At 33.7% G+C, this 22,203-nt stretch overlaps 1 protein-coding gene across 5 annotated transcripts in view; it reads left to right on the top strand.

Annotated features, from left to right (window-relative positions):
• LOC120354476 overlaps nt 1-22,203 on the top strand; it is a 47,057-nt gene that overhangs the window by 1,477 nt on the left and 23,377 nt on the right. The window contains exons 2-4 of one of the 5 annotated variants that reach the window (XM_039441715.1): nt 140-467; nt 1,607-1,773; nt 3,600-3,666. In XM_039441715.1, coding sequence (XP_039297649.1) covers nt 1,722-1,773; nt 3,600-3,666 — 119 coding nt within the window. In that variant the 5' untranslated portion in view covers nt 140-467; nt 1,607-1,721. Of the gene's footprint in view, nt 1-139; nt 468-1,606; nt 2,413-3,599; nt 4,239-22,203 lie in introns of those variants that run through there. The other 4 variants (XR_005573055.1, XM_039441707.1, XM_039441719.1 and 1 more) reach the window with 4 other exon arrangements.

The raw sequence follows: 22,203 nt of genomic DNA, 5'->3' as shown, positions 1-22,203 counted from the left end.
CGATAGCATCCATTGAAACACATCTGAAAATTATCTCGCTTCCGTCATCGTCAAGCGATTTTCAGTGGTTTAGACTTTATCTGTATAAGGCTTTATCTGTATAATGATTCCTCGAGTTGATTAATCTCCTCATTTCAAGGTACGAGAAGGTGGAATGTTGAAATTGAGGAAACCTCAGTGTGTTTGGGCGCAGTGGGATGGAACAATGGAGGCTCCATTACCAAAGATACTGCGCAGCGATCTGGCGACTACACTATTACTGACGAGCGTCGAAAAGTCTTGGACTGCTACCTCAAAACATGCTTGCGAAGCCAAAAGGCAGAAGACGCATGGGGACGCCGAGGATAAGATGGTTGCCGGAATGAAGAAGCTAACAAAGCCTAACGACACCAACGATTGGGGATATTCCCTTGGTGAACCCGTGTTGTCTAGGCAACCATTGGTCAATCAAATACTTGAATACACAAGTAAGTAGAAATTTCTAGACACCAGTTCTCAGCCTTAAACCTTAGTTCTACTCTGGGCCTTAAACTCTTAGCATTGATCCACCTAAAGTATTGAATTTCAGCTCCATGAGAGATGGGCAAATTTCTGAAGATGAATTAGTGGTAATAGGCTTGTACCACTTGCGTGGATTATTTTCTATTTGAACTCATTCTATATTTCAAAAACTCTATTGAAATGAATTTTCATTAGGATCAAGAATGAGGAAGATAATTTTCCAACTCTCATTTCATTACCGATATGAAGTTTTATTGTTAGAAAAGTATGATTAGTTACGAACTGGTACGGTCTCGAGTTCCATCGAACACATCTCTCAACAAACTTGAGAGCACGCCAGCCAACAAATTATTCTTACATTAAAAATTTAATGACTGCTCATTGGTAGGAATAGGAATTAAAAGATTTAAATTAGGTTCTTCGATGTACAAGATGTACAAATATTATTTCAAGAAAAATTACTGAAATTGAACAATCTAGTGAAAACTAATCTTCTGAACTCAATATTGATTGTACTTGATTCTACTAATAAGTCACAATTATTTATTAATTTTTGATAGTTAATTTAACCCTTGATAGCTCATTCAAATGTTGAAATATTATTATATTAAAGCTTCATGATTGAATCCTGTGAGAAATTATTTTGTAGGATTCAATTCACTTCGCCTTCAAACTTCTGCAGATCATTGCATGATAATTATTCTGCTGATCTAGCAAATTGTTTTATTTATACTCGCTTGAACTGGAATAATGAAGAGTCATGCATTCGTCATTGGTGTGAACTATTTCATTACATTCAAAAACATACTCTCATACATGTCTTGAAGTAAGCCTCTTTTTACTTGAAAATATCGAGCGAGTATATTTTGTAGCACTCTACAATAATTATATCAATGGATAGTAATTAATAGCATAAAATAGTATACTGTAGTTCAAATGATGCACGAATTGCAACCTCCATAATTCTACATAATTCTCCACGATTCTCTATATGACGACATTAGCAACGAGAAACGCCAGTAATTCAAAAATAAAAATAATATAAATATTTCCGGATAATTGAATAACCTTGATATATTAATTTTTATTTCTTTATGTATTTCAGCTTTTGAAAATGGTGAGAGAAGATGACAGAACCATGCTTGTATGATTGAAGAGTCCGGAGTTGGCGACCTCAGCCAGCACGAGCCTTGCCATGGTCCACTAAATCGTAGAAGACTATGGTATCAACACTACAGATGGCCATGGCCCTGCCCAACTGCGTGACTGGAAGTGAGTACTTATAGGCTACTGATTCAATTCAATTAAAAGAGAGACTGCATGTTAGGCTAAGCCACCTCCGATAATATCAATCAATCAATTCATTTATTTCACAAACGAACATAATACAAAATAAGGGGGAAAAATATAAAAATGTGAAATAAAAGTGGAAAACCCTAGGCATAAGCCCGATTGAGGTGTAATACTCCTAATAAAACAAATAGAAATACTCAGAGGATAGCAAATAAGATATGAGATATACTCATATCTCAGATAATAACATTTGTTTTTGTGGCAAAATTCCATTCATCCCATGAAAAATTGAAAATTAGGTAAAGAAAAATAAAATGAAATTTCACTTGAAATGAAAGGATTTTATTGTAAATATCAAGAATGAAATATACCGGGTGTTCTGAAAAAAGGTGCCCATGAGTCAGGGCGCCCATTCCTCACATCAAAAGAAGAATTAACATAGGTCCGAAAATGCTTAGTTACCAAGTTAAACAGGGTGAAAGATTTCGTCTGAATCTCAGTTCCCCTGCTGAAACGAAGCCCTACGGGTATTTGTTGGCTGTTGATTAAGATGTATAATTTAGCGTACTTCATGTAAAATGAACTGGAAAATTGAATAAAATCGTTTCCAGACCTGTACCTACAGTAATTTTTAAGATATGTGACAAAATGCGCGAAACTTGGTTCCCGAAAAACAAGTTACTTTAAGGTTTGAAGCAGATTTACCATGTTAAATGTACAATAAACACAAAATATTTTTCACAGAACTTGTGAAAAATGTAATTTTGAAGAGAAAGATGTGAAATGAGTCTTCAATAGACAAACGCAACCTTTAAAAAAATACTCAATTACATACAAAACGTATGAAAAAATAGATGAAATCTGTTAAGCTCTCTTTATATATCAATATACAAAACGTGTTGGTACTAGCACTAGCAGCAGCAGGGCTAGAATTGTGACAAAAATTAAGACTAACGTTGCTACCGGTTCTCCAGCTGAAGACATTCTCAGAGGAGACATAGGCCTTCTCCTTCTGTTACGCTGTTAGTTATTACCCAGTTCTGCAAACAGTTATGTGCTTCAAGATCACTTCCCGGTAGTTTGAAACCTACCAGAAACTGTGGTCCACTGATCTTCCAACATTCCTTTCATTATACACCACAATCTAAGGCTCACTTGGGCATAACCGTAACTCATCGCAAAATGATAACAAGGGTGACCCAGTGACAGTAAAACTTGTATCCTCTAGATTACACTGATACTTCTGAATAGAAATTTTATATTATATGGCTCCCCCGAGATTCAGTCTTGAAGCCCCACCACTTCAATTCCAAAAGTCAAAATAACAGTATAATTCAACCTCAATAATGGTAAAGAGCTGTATAACCCAGGCTCCGCAATGGGTAAGAATGAAGAGTTACAAAAAACATATAATCTTCATCAAAGTGGAAAATGAAAAGCAAAAAAGAATTAATTGCGGCTGGGATCGATCTGGAGAGTCTGGAGACCTCTAGAGTCAGAGTTACGCACATTGGCACCGGACGAAGATTATTCCATTGGATTTTTCTGTTATGTGTAGGACCAATTGAATGGATTTATTTTCATCATTGAAATAAGAACTAACATTGATTTTAGTCTACCCTGAAAAATATAGTGGGGTTTCAACTATCTTCATTAAATTCGGAATAGTAATGCAAAATTTAAAGTTCAAAAGTTCAGATAAGATGATGCGTCATACAAAATCTTTCCTTTACTTATTCTAGATTCATTCTCATATCAAAAGAAGGGCTAAATAGAGTTTCTATTCAATTGTTTATTATTCACAGATACTGAAAATGAAGAATTGGGGATGCCGACAGAAGACGCTTGTGGAGGAATGTGGAGGGAGTTTGGGTTCGGACTTTTCTTGATTTTATTGTCTATTAATTTATGCTTCATATTTTACATTCATGTTGAGATGCTCCAATTAGAAAATCCTATACACCAGTTACACCTAATAAGACAACATGCGTGAGACTTTGAATTTAACCGCAACAGACTTTCCGTATGGAAAGCGTATTCCTATTCTAGTGAGCAATTTCTGTTTGTATGTCGGACGGATCTCGAAAACAGCTCTAAGGATTTTGATGAAATTTGGAATTTAGTATGTTCGTGATAAAAATATTCTTTTAGAAGAGTTCTGAGGAATCTCGCTAGAAATCATTTAAAAAAATATTTATTCGTCATTTTAAGTAGCAGCTGATAGAAAGTGAGTTTTTCATAGTCTGTTTAAAAACAAGAAAAGGTTAGCGAGAGAAAAACATTATTATAACAGTTGATGAGTTACCTAATTTGGCGAGGTTATTCAAAAACATTGCATGAATTTCAAGAAATAGCTTGAGAAATAGGTACAGAAAGTAACCGGATGATAGCAAAGTAAATTTATTTATTTATATTTTTCACAAAGAAGCACTGATTGGGGAGAAAACTAAGGATACTCCTTGTACTATTTCTCTCCTAAATTTAGATAACATTTTAAAAGTCCAAAATAGGGTTATGATTAAAAATTGATCTTTCAAAATATGCAGAAGTTGAATGTGATGTTCTTAGTAATGTGATAGAAGTGAGACTTACGTCTCCAGTTTCTGTTGTATTGGCTCCACAGATGCTCTTCGATTTTACGCAACTAAAGAGACTGATATTTTCTTATTTCAAAATAAGCTAGGAACAAAATAGTATGAAAAAACGTAATATTTCATCAGCTGCTCTTATTTCCTATAAAACATAAATCATGATGTCTTCACATGAAACAGAACAAACCTAAAATGAAATCGGAAATTCACAAGCAGATACTAAAGTTGTCATTAAATATGAAAATTTGATTGAATTACATGTTAATTCCCTTCCAAATTCTCATCCCTAAGCCTTTGTACTTTGGAGCGAAGCTCTACCCCAATATTGAGCATCAGTTTGAGCATTGTTTCTAAGATATAAGCATCCCTCATCCCTTCAGCACATGATGTAGGGGCTGGGATTTTTGATATGCTTACCTCCAAACTAGTATCAACAAAAGGAAATTCAAAGAATGTGTTCCAAAGATTCTCTCCAAATTTCATTGTCAACTGATTTATTGTTGCTAAAAAGAAAATTCCCCTCTCAACACTAAAACTGCTGCAACAGTGGTAGGGAGATGCGTAAAGTTAACATTGAAGGTTGTAAAAATAACGATCTACTCAACTGTAACATTGATAATTTGTTTTTCATTGATTGATTGATTCTTTATCACAAATGACAATGCATTGCCAGGTCTTACAAGACCCATTGCATACTAACATTATAATGCAAACAGATGTTCCTCCATCTTGATGGATCCGCCTTCTCGAATCCAAGTCATTTTTCAAATGAAAATGTTTTCTCGTTCTACATGATTTTGATGCAAAATTTCAAGACAAAATGCATGGCGAAAGCTACACATTGATATTTTAAACTGTTTTGGAGCTATTATGCCCAACTTATTTGTAGTAAGTATCTCTGATAAAACAATTGAAATAACTTTGAAACTGTTTGACACGCGCTTACTTATCATATTGATGCGCAAACATCTTGTATTGAAATCATATTATAATATTCATAACATAACTACCTTCCCATTAGAAAAAGAATCAATTAGATTCAATATAATTCACCAGAATAGAGATATCAGAGTATGGAGGAAATTCCTTTTCCTTTCATTATCCTTGAAATGCAAAATTTCAAAAAACCTTGTGTATACAATGGAGGCGCAGTTAAAAAAGGAATATTCCTGCTAAATCTCATAGCTCAATTCTATTCTATCAATGCGTTCGGCCATAGATGCATTACAGAGACAAATAAAATAGTCTCATACATTAATAGAGACAAATGAAAATCAGAGTTAAAACATAGACCTTACTGCGTTCGGTCAATTGAATCCGATATCTTCTATTCTCTTGTTTTGCTCTTGAATTTTGTCACTTATTTCCTTCCTTATCTCTTCCTTAGATTTATTGATATCTTCTTCAATTTGTTTTATATTACCTGCAATTTTTGCGAATTTGTTGTCCATTTTGTTTGAGAGTTTATTATCCAATTCCATGAATTTGTTGTCCAATTTATTGAATTTATCATCCATCATGATTGAATTTTCATTTGCCATTTCTGCGAATTTGTTGTCCAACTTACACAACATAATCATCAAAGTTTCCAAAGTTGAATTGTTGCATTGTTCGATTCACTTCCATCGTTGTTTTCATAGTTTATACAATTAATTTCATTTGGTTCCACCATTTTGTTACTTCCAAAATTCACTTCGGTGTTCTCTTCCATTTTGCAATTAGAATTTATTATTGTTTAAGTTCGTGTTAGGCATATCCATAATTTGTTTGTCACTTCGTAGTATCCTACTCATTCTTTTCATATTTTTTGAAGGTTTTTCAGGTTTTTTTATCCGTTGGGCGCCACCTTTGCAATGAGGCTCATCTGAGATATTCCGTATCAAGTTTATTTCTTAACTATTTATTCTCATAAAAACACTTGCTGGAATTATTACTTCATCTTCTTTCTATTTATTTCATTATGATTTGGTTCAGCTTGGAGCTCAGTTGATGATATTGGGATGTTCAATCATCTATGAGATTATTTTCTCCACTTTATCACTCTCGAGTTCTTAGATCTCCAGTTTAAGAACTATTTCAAAAGAAATAAAAAATAAAAATCCAAGTAAGTTAGGTACCTTATTTCGAATTGTTCATTTACGACATGTTTTGGCCATGATGTCATTATCAGATATACCTATGTTTATGAAAACCTGGTGGTCTATTGGACATAAACCTCTCCCAGTTCCTCCACCTAAGTGTTCTTATATTATACCTGAGTGTTCCAATAATTAAACCTGGGAAGTTTTGGTCTTGATTCTCCTTGATGACCAGTCGTTTTGATAAATAATTGGTATTCAAATTTTGATGAATATGGCCCCAGAACTGGTTAACATCATAAAATTCAGGAAGTTGCAATACTTGGGCCACATAATGTGCAATAGGGGCAGATATGAGCTATTGCAGACCATACTGCAGGGCAAAATAGAAGGCAGGAGAGCCCCAGGTCGAAGAAGAATATCCTGGCTGGTCAACCTGAGAGCCTGGTTTGGAAAAACCTCCATTCAATTGTTCCGGAGCGCAACTAACAAAGTCATCATAGCCAATATGATCGCCAACGTTCGAAACGGACAGCCACCTTAAGAAGAAGAAGAAGATTCAAATTTTGGATCTTAGTTTTATTTCCTTTCTTCCTTTTAGTTGGTATCCTGCTTCCCACGTTATCAAACCTTTCCTAGGGTCGTTTGTCTCTTGGTTCTCCTGAGCTACTTGGTCTTTCCTATTTCGTTTGCGGTGAGCTAGTTGATCCTCCCTGTTTTGATAGTTGTTAGCTACTTGATCCAACTTGTGAACTAGATGATTTTGAAATCTTGAAAATATTTTTCATCTTTTCATTTCCCAACCTAGAACCACTTGTTGTATTTATGTTGTCAGCCTGTGATGATATGCTTAATTCTCGCTTTTTGCTACCCAGCATATCTCTGATGATTGATTCATCATTGATAATCCATTATTGCAAATTTCCCTCCTCTCTTGCTTTCTCTCATTTTGGGCATCAACTCTCTCCTTGTTCCAACAATGTTTCTTGGAAATTCATCCAAAGTGATAATTAAGGTACCTTTGAGAAGTTTTCTATTTTTCAGAATAATCATTCTCATCCTCCATGTAGTCAATCTCACTATAATTGGTATTTGCTCAATCAACAGAGTGGAGAAGTATAGGATATATAAAGACTTGATAATACTTTATTAGCCTTAGGCCTGGACTTGAAATTTGCAGAAATAGTATGGATGCCTTCACTGATGAAGAAAACCAATAACCCATAAAGACCATAAGTTGGAGGTCGGTATGTTTGGAACAGTAGGTCTAATTGGTGTCTCTGGAGTCTCATCCTCAAGTCTAGAATCTCTTTCATCAAACTCAAGCGATTTTTATGACATTTCAATGACTAACTTTATCTGTAATCATTTGTTACCAATCCAGCAAAACTTACATGCTATATTGCTATAGGAAGCTTCTTTTTTCACTTCAATGTCAATATCTCCAAATGGCTCTTATGTTAAATCTTTGATAAAATTAAAGAAACTGAATCAAGTTAGTTACCAAGTAATTTACTTATAATCAGTATACATTGTATTAGAACACAAACAGTTCCGTACCTACTCTGGCTACTCAACCCGTTACTAACAACAACATGACAGAACATATGACATCTCCCTTTTTCAGGGAAGCAGCAGAAATAATAAGAGAAAAATACAGGAATAATAATAATTAATAAAATAACAATTCATACCTGAATGGCGTATGGTACAGGCGTGGCGCGGACTTTTTTCACTCTTATAAAAAATATGAATGAATGCAAAGAGAAGAGACGTGGCGCCAGGTCTTTTCTGTCTGCATTGAACCATATCTTTTATATGATAGTAGTGCCGAGGAAGTGATAAAAGATCCGCGCGATGTCCAAGTCATACTCCCCTTACTTGTGAATTGGCCTTGTTATGCTCCTCAGCTCCATTCTGACAATTGTTTCCACTTCCAGGCTTGAAGATATCTTCCACCAACAGCTTTTGCAATCTTTCTACGAACATGGTATTCCATAGTTTGGAGAGCAGCACAAACCAGACTGCTTAATATTAATATTAGAATAAACCGAATTGAACTTTTTAACAGATCTGCTATTAATGAAATTTAATTAAAGGTATAACATTTTATCTAAAAATCTGTACAAGGACATTGTAATGACCGAAAATTTCTCAAGTAAATATCATTGAAGTTTCAAGGTGCTTGGACAACAAAGACAAAAATACTACAATCACACTGGGTGAATATTTTGATGAAAGATGAGGAATCAAATAAGCCTTATCTTATGGGCATTACTTTTCCAATTTGAAAATTGAATTTTTTAATCTTTTCCCTTCCCATTTTGATATTAAAGCTATTGTTCTCAGTTTTTCAACCGGAAGGGAATTCCAATTAAAATCTAGAAAACTTTCTGTATGCTATAAAATTGAATTTTAATATTTGCATAATATTCTATTCATAGATGGATTCTTTTTAAATTATTCGAATATCTCTTGAATAAAATTGATTAGTATTTAGATTATTTGTCAACACATTTCTACTTAGAGTATTTTTTTCAGTTTTGAAAGGTTTTCGTTTTTGAGTGTTCATGCTTTTTGATCACATACTAGAATTTCTTTCCACCTGAATAAAATTTTAGAAACATAACTGTACTTATTGCTAGGGAGAAATACAGGGTTGCTACATGAACTCGCCACCTGATGAACTTAGCCCACTCTAATTTACACAAACATTCCATTTTAATCCTGTTCCTATGACAACTGGCATATCAGTCCGCATAACACATCCTTTCTTTTTAAACTTGAGGTAGGATAAGTCCCCTGATTCTCCTTAATCGTGCTCCGTTTTCGAATTGGATGAGATAGGATCTGGGAGATTTTATTCTACTCTCGATTATTCCTCCACGTTTGGATGAGGGATCCAAACTTTGCAGCCCTGGTTAATGTCTGAGAGTTCCCTGGCTCCATGTTGCTTATCAAATCCATTCTTCCTCGCCTTTCTGATACTGTCTTTGTTGCATGAAGTTTCTTGTTCTGCTGTTTTGGGTCTGAGATGACTCATGGCAATAATCACGGTGCCTCAGGCGAATATCCATTTTCAAGAGTTGCTGCTCTGTATGAAAGAAGACCTACATCCATGTCCTCACATTTGTCCTGTCTTCTAGTGATTATCTCAAAGTTGATAGTTTCAAGGAAATAGACGTTTCATCTCCTCATTGCAAAGCTGTGTTCCATTATCGCACGGGAGGTAATGAGGAACTCATTACCTTTAACTTAAAGCAAGCAATCATTGTAGTTGAAGTTATTTTATGTACCAATCCTAAAATTTCTAAATAACGCGAAAAATAATTTGGAACAACCCAATAATTATTTTTGTTGAAGGTGAGTATATCAGGATTAGCACAACATATTACCAACCACGGTAACTCAGTCAATTTGGACGGCATGAGAGGTAGAATTTGATTTTTCCTATTTCTAAGCATTATTATGGCAGTCAACTACTTCTCTCGCGATGTCTTTGTTTATTCCAGGCCACCAAACTATCTCCTCTTGCCAAACCACGGCATTTTGATACCACAAGCTTGCAAGCTGCGATAGACTACAATATTCTACTTTCCATTATAATCAATCCATCATAAAATCACTTCACTTATATGGGCTACTTTATTCGAATTAATAAAAACAATAAAACAACTTGTAGTACCCTTTATAAAAACTTTAGAATATTTTAACAACTAGTTTGGACCATAGATCATTTTCAAGTTGAAATGTCATGATTGACCAGGTTATCTTTGCATTCTGTAAAGGCACCGCAGGAGTTATCAATTTCATTCCAACCAGATTCATTCTCTGGTTCCCGATTGGGAGCGTGGGCTCGTACCCCACACCTGACCCGGAGTACTAAGTGCTAGGAAGAAAGACGGGCTTGCTACACTAACTAGTCATTAAATTAACCAACACTTATTTACACAAACATCTTATTCTAATCCTGTTCCTTTGACAACTTGCACAGCTGTCATCAGTCATCATAACAAAATAGTTTTTCTATTTCCAATTATAAAAGAGTGACAACCTCTTTGCTACCCTCACTATTGGTGAGGGAACCAATGGTTCCATGCAACCATGGATGCTGTTTCAAACAAGAAATGATAATGACTTTTCTACATCAAAAGTAGGTAACCTAATAGCAACATTCACACTACTTGTGCAAATTTCCGTGCTTTCAAGCATGATTTTTTTGTGGAAACAGTCTTATTTATGTTTTTCTTATCTCCCATGCTGCAAAGCAAGGAGTTCCGAAACTTTGGATATTCGTACATCAAACCGTGCTGCAATGATTCGTGTTTACAGTTTTTCTTTTCAATAAAAATTTCTTGTTGAAATAGTTTTTACATTCATTTATTGAGATACAAAGGACAAAACAAGAAATTTTTTATTTACACCGCAATAACAAGAAAACAAACTAATTTTGAATTTGGAAATAGTTGATATGAATAGAGAATAAGAGAGACATTAGAAATAAATATATTTGAGATTGATTTGATCAGTTACATGTCATTATTTGATTTTTTAAATTATTCCTTTGTTGATATTAATGTTATTCTCTTGCCCAGATCATGAATCAGATTGTATCTAATTTCTTCTTGAATTTATTCATTTTTTTATTTTACTGATATTTCGATTTCTAACAATTGCTGCTCCATGATATTCTTTTTATGATTCATATTTATGTTTTATTCTAGTGATTTGGATAGCATATAATTTTCTTTATTAGTGAATGTAATATCTGTTAAAGTTTTTTTTCTATCATGAGATTTATATTCTTTGTTGCCGAATTCAGTTGCAATTGTGAATGTGGACTCCTTATTTGTTTTTTCACCAACAATTCAATCTTCTTTGTTTGTGTATTTTTCTTCTATTATAGGTTTCATCCAATTTCTAATGATAAATGATAGCTCTTCAATTGACTCACCATGAAATTTTGATTTTATCTCATTCTCCAATTGGAATTATTTTTCTTCAAATCTGTCAATTTTGAATATAAGTAATTTAATTCCTCTTCAATCCATATTCTTTTAGCTGTTTTCATTGCTTTTAATTTCTTTTTATTTTCTTGGCCAGACATTTTTTATTGAACTATATGTTTTCTTTTGTGTTCCTATCTTGAGCCTTGAATATTTTAGAGTTGAACCGTACAATTCTTGGTAGTTCCATTTCTTCTTAAAATACAGAAATAAATTATTGAAAGTGTTCAAAAATCTTAATAAATTTGAAGAACCACACGCACAATTAAAACAAATTGCCAATAGAGGGATGTCAGTGGCCAGCCTACTATTGGTTAACTATTGTAATGAATGAGTATTACCTTTTTTTGTTAGGGCTACTCTCAAATATCAAGTAACAAACACCCAAGTACTTCTTTATATTGTTTACATACGACATGTTTCCAAATTCATGTCATTATCAAGTGAGTCAAGGAAATATTAATATTGATGCAGATTTCTATGTATCATATCCATTACATGGTAAGAGAACACTTTTTCACATTAGAAAATCAAATTGATAGTAGTGAAATGACAAGTGATCTTATCGTTAAATCCGATGAGGATGACTGCCAGCAGCATTTGAAACTCTTGCAATTTCTTACACCGCCAATAAAATTCAGATTTCCTGATTTTCTTTTACATTCCCTTCAAATTTTATAACTAGGGAATATATTTATTTATCTCAATGACAATTACAAATCATAATTATAATAAATATAATATGATTGGGAGAAGACAACAGGCATAGCCCAAAACTGTCTTCTCCCAAATTTTTACAAACAAAAGTTTCAAAAAAGAATAAGGTTAAGATTCCACTTTCACTTCAAAAAGTCCAATTTCCACTTCAAAACTAAAATGACTAAACTAAAAATTTTAAATTTTGATATTTAAAAACTTATTAAAAATAAAAATATTTCACTCAAATCTCTACAAATTGGAAATTTTTGAGTAGCCTAATTTTGCAAAATTTTGAGCCAGAAAAGAAACACAACTTCACTATTAGCACAGCTGATGAATAGGACTATTATGCAACAGGAAAATTTTACACTCCCTTCTTTGACGAAATCACTCTAACTTCAGCAATTAATGATTAATTTCTTCATAAAATAGAACTATAGTACCCTTTCAAATTGATAAAATAATAAAACAAATTGTAATGTAACTAATAGTTTCGGTGATCACACCACCGTCAGGTTATGAAAATAAATTTTTTGTTTACAATTTGTATTCTTGTTTTATTATTTTATTAATTTTAGAGGGTACTATAATTCTATTTTATAAATACAAGTAGTAGCTCTGAATTCATACAATTTCAAAAAAATATTAATTTCTCATGTTTCCTCATAATATCAAGATATTAGGCATTACGAGACTTATAATACTATCGCACCATGGGATGTTGACATTTCTGATTATCATCCCCATTCCAGCTGATCAGAAATCACTTAGTGATCAAAAATTTCCTGTCAGTGAGCTATGGGTAGGCAGTCATAGTACATGAATAATATTGAAGAAATAAAAATAAAAAAACCTTAGTACCCTTTTAACAATTTTCAATTACAACATGTCTAAACATTGATATGTCATTTTCATGTGACTTGATAAAATAAATAGAGTTAAATAACGATATCACTTACTTCTTGTTCATGACCTATGCTCGTATATTCATTCATATGATTTTTCAAACAAAGATTGCAAATTTTCAAATTTATATTTGCATGATTCTATCAAAAATTGGGATATACATAATTGTATTTTTGAAAAAGGAATATGTTCAATGTTCTAAGGTTATCACAACCGATCGTGAATTTAGTATTGTAGCTTCATGAGAAATCAATGAGTATTCAAGCAAATGAGTGAGTGAGTGATCTTGAAGTGTTGTTACAAAGTGAGTATGAATTTTATTACAGTCGATGGTGGATGGTGGATGGTGGATGGTGGATGTTGGATGGTGGATGATGGATGATGGATGATGGATGATGGATGTTGGATGGTAGATGGTGGATGATGGATGATGGATGATGGATAGATGGTAGATGGTAGATGGTAGCTGGTAGCTGGTAGCTGGTAGCTGGTAGCTGGTAGCTGGTAGCTGGTAGCTGGTAGCTGGTAGCTGGTAGCTGGTAGCTGGTAGCTGGTAGCTGGTGGCTGATGGATGGTGGATGGTGGATGGTGGATGGTTGATGGTGGATGGTGGATGGTGGATGGTGGAGGGTTGATGGTGGATGGTGGAGGGTAGATGGTGGATAGTGGATGGTGGATGATGGATGGTGGAGGGTAGATGGTGGATGGTGGATGGTGGAGGGTAGATGGTGGATGGTGTATGGTGGATTGTGGATATGGTAGTTAATAGTAGTTGATGATAGATTATGGTATAACAACAAAACCTATTTACTCACTGTTTTGCTTGAATAATAGTTGTCACAACTTTGAGACTTATCAAATATTTGTCAATACTGGAATTTGTCAAACTCAAATTATTGTCAATCAGCCTGCATCTCAGAACAAGGTGACGGGTAATTACATACTCACTGACCAGTCCCAGCTACCTTATTGTGGAATCCTAACATTGACAACCAGTGACAGGCTGACAAGAAATTATTGAATGACACATGCCAGGCCACATTGTCTGAAATTATCACTGATTGATCAAAAATACATTATTTGGTATTTATCTACATAATGGATTCTGAAACTTTTAGGGGGATCTCAGAATAAATTTTTTGCCGGGGTGCTGACTCATGGTGGTGTGGGGGGCTGAATGTTGATAGATTTGGTGGGAGGTGCGTTATTAGGCCGCTTTTGGTAGTGGGGGGGAGGCGTTCACCTCTGTTAAACCATCTAGGATTATTTGGATGTTATTCGAGCTATATAAACTAAACTACATAATAAAATGAATTAATTTCAAAGAAAATAATTACCAGTAAGGTATTTTTGATGGAGCTCCCAAACAGTGATGATGCTTGCAGACAATGTGTTCTTGCTGGCCATCCAGCTTGACATTTCTTTTAAAATGAGAAAAAAAGGAAGCCACTAATTAAATTCATTTCACATTCAAATAAACAAACATCCTGTGAATCATTGAAAAACGGTCAACAGACTGAGCCTTGAACTTACAAATGAATCAAATTACGTTCTCACAGAGTTGATAAATTATAACTTAAAATGATAAAATATATTCGTTCCAACATTTTTTTTCTGTGTAACGTTTTATTTGCTTTGGAGACGTATACCATCTCGTCTCAACACATCGATGAACGTGCACAATTATCCAATTTAAAAATTTTTATTTTGAAGAAGGAAACTAACAGTTTAACATAAGAAGAGTTTCATAATGAAGGCAAGATTGGTATGCTACTCATCAAGTCACATTTGAAAATATACAGAATTGATAATGATACAAGATAATTTTTAAGGAAGTCAATGAACATTCAACTAATAGTTTAAAACCAACACAGCTTTACAATCAGTGGTTGCATAATTATCCCACTAACAGTTGGCTGACTTCTTTCACTACAACCCTTTGCTCAATGTTGACAACAAATGTTTTTCCTTTTTACATTCAATAGATAATTATGAGAATAGGGCCCGGTTGCACCAAAGCTGGTTGAATTTTCATCGTGATCAATTCCACGAGAACCAATCAAAGATTCTGTCGTATCAAAAAGGCCTACTCTAATTGGTTCTCGTAAAATTGATCACAGTTGAAATTCAACTGGCTTTTGTGCTACCGGGCCTGGATTGAATAGATTTGAATTAGATGCTGGTAATATTGATTTAAAGGTTGTAAGCTTTTTTATCATTTATTTTCATTCAATGGAGCAGATATTTTCTGAAAAGATCAGAGAAGAAATAAGGCTATTGCCAAAAACTTCTTCTATTCTCTAATTCTGTCTCAAATAGTCCAAATTGGTTATATCCATATTAACTTTCACCCCAAACAATTAATCTGAGAGTTCTACATCAGAATAAAGCTATCAATATGAAATTGAATAGGTTAATTTGATGATAAAACTTTCGAGAAACACAAAAGTGACAAAATTCACAGAATTTATAGAATCAAACCACTATAATTTTTTGCTAAATTATTCCACTTGAAATATAACTAAAAATAGAAATCTGAGTACCCTTTTTAAAATTATTTCGTCACAACATGTTTCGACCAATAATGCAATTATCAAGTGACTTGAAATGTATTCAGGGCTACTCATTTTTTATTTATTATTGATAGAATAGCATCATAGTGCCCTTTTTTGCAAAATTTTAAATATAGAATAACAGATTAAAAGCACAAATTAAAACAACTAGTCCCCATGTCTCACATCATCTTCAGGTTATAAAGATGAATTTTGAATGAACCTTTCACTATCTATTTTCTGTATAGGGCTACTTTTTATAGAAATAGAAAGAAAAATAAAAATCTCAGTACCCTTTTTGAATATTTAATCACAACATGTTTCGGACATTGATGCCATTTTCAAGTGATATAAAGTAAATGAATAAATACTGCTGGAAGATTCTTATTTTGATTATATGATAGTGTATTCATATGATTTTATGAACTAAAACTATAAATTATTGTGGATTTAAATTTGCATGATTCTATCAAAAATGGGGTTATTGGTGTCTAATTGGATTAAGTTTATTATTTTATCTCTGTTCAATTTTGCTGCTTTATAAATATGAAATTCTTCTTTGAAATTCAGTTTTCCACTTTTATTACCATAATTTAGTATTTTCTTATTGGAATTTATATCTGTAAAATTATGTCCTGAATCCTATCAAGTGCTCAGCAAATGCCGACTTTTGTGTATAATTTTTAGATTTTAGTGCTTGGATATGTTCTCGAAACCTGATATTGAAATTTCTACCCGTTTGTCCGATATAGAATTTGTTGCAATCACTACATTCAAGTTCATAGATTCCAGATTTTTTAAACTTATCCTGCTGTACATTTAGATTTGATTTCTTTTTATCAGTTCAAATGCATTGTTTGTTGTCCTATAACCTAAAATGAATTTATTTTTTGTAAAGGTTTTTCTTATAGATTTATTGAATATTGTGTTATATGGAACACAAATATATTCTTTATTTCCTACATTTCCTTGATTATTTTGAGTTCTATTCTGTATTACTTTTCCTTTTCGTTTGTAAAACATTCTATCAATAGTTTTGGTATTATATCCATTTGTTATTGCCATATATTTTATTATTTTCTTCTCTTTTCTGTAATTATATTTTGACATGGGAAAATTTATTAGCCTGTATATCATTGAATTGAAAGTTGAAATTTTTTGTTGCCAAGGATGATTTGAATCTCTAGAAATTATACATTCTGTATGTGTAGGTTTTCTATAAATGCTTAAATCATGTTTGTTATCTTTCATACTAATCGTTAAATCAAGAAAATTTATTTCATGTTCTTGAGCTTCCATCGTAAATTTTATAGGTGATATTGAATTTAAATATGATTCAAAATCTTCATGTGTTTTATCTGCATTATTATACAGACATATTATATCAACAAATCTGTGCCAATAAATAATATTTTTCCTTAGGGGATTATTATCATTCATTATTTTAGATTTTTCCAAATTGTTCATGTATATGTTAGCAAGATAACCTGATAAAGGAGAGCCCATTGCCAAACCTTCCTTTTTGTTTGTAATTTTTCTCATTGAATTTGAAATAATTTTGATCTACACATACTGTTGTCAATGCGAATCTATCAATTTTTTTTCAGAATTCTGATTGTTTCATCTGTTGGAATACTAGTGTACATGTTGGTTACATCAAATGATAGGAAAATAGCATCAGTTGGAATTTTTATATCTTTAATTTTTTGAACTAAATGATATGAGTTTTTTATGCTATGGTTTTCTTCCATTATTGTCTTTTGAGGTAGTATTTTATTCAAATATTTGCAAACTTTATACGCAGGAGCATTACAATAATTTACTACTGGCCTTATTGGTATTCCAACCTTATGTACTTTTGGTTGGCCTCTAAACATTGGAGATAAAGGATTCATCATCTTCATTTTGAATTGCTCTGCTCTGGAGATTGATTTACATTTGAATATGATATTATTAATATTTTTATTATATTCAAGAGTTGGATCTTTTGTTAAATTTTCAAATTTGTTATCTTCAATGAATAATTTTACAACTAGTTTCGACTCTAACTTAGGTTATTTTCATATTTTTATTTATTTAAAAAGTAGCCCATGTGAGTGAAGTGTTTTCACTCTTAATCATCATCACTACCTGAACAAAAACAAGATATTCTTTCAAGGGTTGTCAGGCAACGAATGTAAATGGTACAGTAGCCATGAAGGGGATTCACACTTTTGTTATTTCAAATACACAATATTTCATAGCAGCTGCCCATCATCTGATTTATTTATGACTAGCTTGCCCGGCGAACTTCGTACCGCCAAAAAGTCAATGTATCCCACGTGACACTTCACTTTATTTGGTGAATATTGTGATTGAATAAGTCATAAATTGAATAGAAAATACTTTTAATGTTTACACTTTCAATGATAGATAAGAAGTAACTCAATTTGTATATTGAATCAAGATCAATATTATGTTGCTAGGTAACCAGGGATACCACAGTCTCCCCTCCTAAATGAAAACCTCGTTATGAAAAGTTAATAAAGAACATAATTCCTATAGCGTGTAGGAGGGTGACAATTCCGAACTGGTCGTGGGGATCGCTCTACATTGTTTTGAAGTCCTTCTGGTGGTTTAGCTATCACTTGATGTGGCTCCGGTTATCTTGGCACTTTATATGACTGGTGTGGACCAAATTTCACCGATTCCTTGGGTTAAGGTACCATAGTACCTTAAGCTGATTGATGTGCCGCTTTATGCTTCTGCCAGTGTCAAGTTTGATAAGGTAATGGCGTGTACCCAGACATTATTTGGACACCGTACCAAGTTCCCATATGTACTTATTTTGCACAAAGAGTCTTGCCTGTACTCTCCCCCTTCTTGAATGAGCGAACAGATTCTGATTTGTTGCTGGTAGGCTCAACCCTCAGTTACTACGGATGATTCTTGTAACACAAGTACTACGGAGAGGTCTGTCAGACCGCCTTTTCTAAAACATGTGTATTCACATAAAAAAATTATTAATATTTATCTAACCAATTGATAAGATTTTCTAGACCTTTTGCAACAGTCTGACATGAATACATTTCTTTTATTCGAAAAATATATCTTTCAGTTGTTATTCTCTTTTACTTGGCAAAATATTGCAACTTTTTCCTAAATATTTTATAAAAAAATATATACTTCATTATTCCATTGAGTTGGTGAGGAAAACAGCATCAAGTCTGATTCAGATGTTTCTGTTTAGGTATAACTGGGCTGGAGTTTTCCCACATGCTAGTGGCGTGGCTCTATAACGGAGTAGGATCTCTTGAAGTTTCACTTGCAGAGAAGTTGAGTGTCCATCAATATCAAGAGTTTTCAGTTTATTCTTTAGAGTCTGAATATTCCTTTCTGCTAATCCATTTGTAGCTGGATGGCCCGGGGCGATGTATTTCTGGAATATTCCACGATCAGTGCAATAAGTATGGAACTGATCGCTCTGAAAAATAGAGTGGTTATCACTCACTATTACGATTGGATATCCATGAATAGAGAAAATTTATTGTACTTATGCCCGGTTGCAGAGTCGTTAAATAAAATCAAACATAGCTTTGTGAGACATAGTTTAAAATCATTCACATAAATGATTGGTCGTTGCAAAGTCGTTTGCGGAAGCCCATTTAGCTATATCTCGAATTAGTATCACACATAGGTCACACTGCAGCTCTATTCACTTTTTCCGTACATTTCTGTACATACTTCTATCCAACCAATGTCTTAGCATCGGGGAAAGTTTCGATCGACATTACTGTGAACAGACCTAAAAGACCTCACATAAAAATTGATAAACCATATGGCGAATCTTGGCTTTTGGCGAGATTTCTCACCATATTTAGCGATAATATTACAGATGGTTTTTAATAAACATCTTTCAAAAAAGGCTATGTCACAACCTCTAAAATGCATTTGGCGAGTGTAGATATTGGATTTAACAGCACGACTTCGGGTCCATAGCTAAATTACCGGTTTTAGTTATTAGAGACATAAATAAGCTCTTTTTGACGACTCTGCAACGAAATCATGTGTTGAATTGGACGTTTTTAGTTTTATGGGAGCTGTAGTTTACTCTGACATCCGTGCAACGAAAAGTGGCATAAATAAGTTGAATGCCTGATTTTAACTCTATGTGACGACTCTGCAGCCGGGCATGACTAGTAGGTGCATGTTTTGAAATTTCAACTTCTATCCAGTTTGATTTTGCATCGACGCAAACTAGAAAAAAAGTATTTTGGAATGGTCCCGCGTAATCTACGTGAATTCTATCCCAGTTTTCTTTTGGACATTCCCAAGGATGGACTACAACCTTAGGCGGGTTAGACTTTATTTGCGCACAGGCTTTGCAGCTTTTTACTAGTCAATCAATATCTTTGTCAATGTTATGCCAGTATACATAGCGTCGAGCTGTTTCATTTTGGTAAAGCCAAGGTGAGTTTCATGTATCTCACTCAATATCTGTGACTTTAAAGTGGTCGGTATGACTACTCGATCCTTACGAAATAGAATATCATCGACTAGAGTATAGTCTGTTTCTTCTGACCTATTTTTCATTTTTTTAAATGATGTTTTTCAGTTTGTTGTCTTTCTCTGTTTCATCACGTATTACTTGATAAGTCATTTTATTACTTGAGATCTGAAGAATAAGTTCCTCTTATAATGTATGCATTCATAGGCCAAAGTTAGAAAAAACATAATTTTACACTTTAATAAATTAATTTATGTTAAATACGAATGGAATCTAGTAAGTTGTGGAGCCACTGACAGGCCTCTTCTCCAGCAGCATGAATTGTCAGCCCTCCATGAAAGGAGTGTTGTGGACTCTCATCACTATATTAAATTTCATCTATGCTGAACTTGCTGAACTTGATTGTAGTTCTATGCTGAACTACAATTATTGATCACTAGCTCTCCTGGTAGACAACCAACTTTCTAAATTCAAAAATTACGTTCGAAAAGTCAAAAACCTTCATTTTACAAGTCATGAAAATAGAGTCTGTCATCTTACATAAGAATTCCATGATAATCATATTTTCCAAATAGCTATGTGAAATAAGACAAACTCAAAAAACAATGAATTTGGAAATATTTGGCAAAATTTATAAAATATAACTTCAAAGGATAACACACTCGGCTTCAGTCTTCTCATCGGCTGTGATCGCCAATATTAGGGCAAGGCTGGCTATTTCAAAGAGAATGCCTTGGCTTCAATTTATTGCAAGGAAAAACAAAGCTATTATCACTCCCCATCACTTATTCTACCAAATAATATTGCCGTTATCACTGCAGCAGCTGGATTACCGCTCAGGAATAGGTAGCTTTGCTTATTTGTCCCCATCGCGCTGCATCGCAAACCCTCAATTCTACGTTAATACATGAAATACCACAGCCTCCTCTAATACAGTCCATCAGAGTAAATTCTGTCCTGTCCTGTCGTGTCGGCGAGATATCGGTGTGTAAACGAGTAATGACTGTTAGAGTTGTATCGACAATGCTAATAATTTGTTTTAAACAAGTATGCTACTATCATCAAAAGCTTGCCGAGTTGGAAGCAGAGAAAAGTCAGAAGAAAATACTATGCTACTTCGAGTTATCAATATTGCATGCTTCAGTGCATGCAATTAATTAAACGAGCGTTAGCGAACCTTTTTACAAGTCAAGTTCGTTGGTCAACGAAATTGACTCTTTCCTTCGTCGTTCTCCAGTATATAAGAATAACATTGAATGCGTGTAAGAAAAAAAATGTTATGATTTATCATTTAGTCAGTTTAACAATTAATTCATTGCATGTTACTATTAATACAGTTTTTCCATTCATTCATAACATCAGCTGGGGCTATTTGTAGCTATCACACGCGCTGACACATGATTTCAGCTTGTAGTCCAGGCAATGAATGCTCAAAAAAGTGTATAGGGGGAAAAGTTGGGAAGACAATTTTTGACCCCGCAGTTCTGTTTAGGGTAGTTAGGAGGTAAACATATCAAATGCCCCACACCTACCCCCTGTTCTAAGGGGGTAGTGGTGGTTTGAAGGTACCATTTTTTGGTTTCTCGCAGAAAACTCAAAAACTATGTATCCTAAGGACTTGACTGTCACATAACAAATTAAAGCTTACATAATTTCCCACAATATTCATACTAAAACGTTTTCCATATCTCCACTAGTTCTCGAGATATCCGCTCTTGATGGTGTGACATTCTTGGAAAAAACACGTTTGCCACCATTTTTTTCTATTTCTGCTCTTATAACTTTTTAAAAATCGACTAAAAAAATCCATGCTGATTATGAGCTCATAAGGCATTAAATTCTCTTCAATTTTACATATAATTTCACGCTTTTACGAATTTCCCTACACCTTTTGTAGCATCTTTAACTAATTGAGAGTGAAATCTCAATTTTTGCAACAATAGACCAATTGACAAAGGAATTTGGAGGGAATCTTTCAAACAAAATTTTTGACTTTGCAGCTTTGTTGAGACTAGTTAGGAGGAGAACATATCAAAAGTCCCCATTCCCAACTCATGTGCTAAGGGGATGAGGGTGGTTTGAAAGTTGCAT

The sequence above is a fragment of the Nilaparvata lugens genome, chromosome 1 (genome assembly GCF_014356525.2).
Source record: "Nilaparvata lugens isolate BPH chromosome 1, ASM1435652v1, whole genome shotgun sequence".
Taxonomy (NCBI): Eukaryota; Metazoa; Arthropoda; class Insecta; order Hemiptera; family Delphacidae; genus Nilaparvata; species Nilaparvata lugens.
This window is presented reverse-complemented; position numbering and strand designations above follow the sequence as displayed.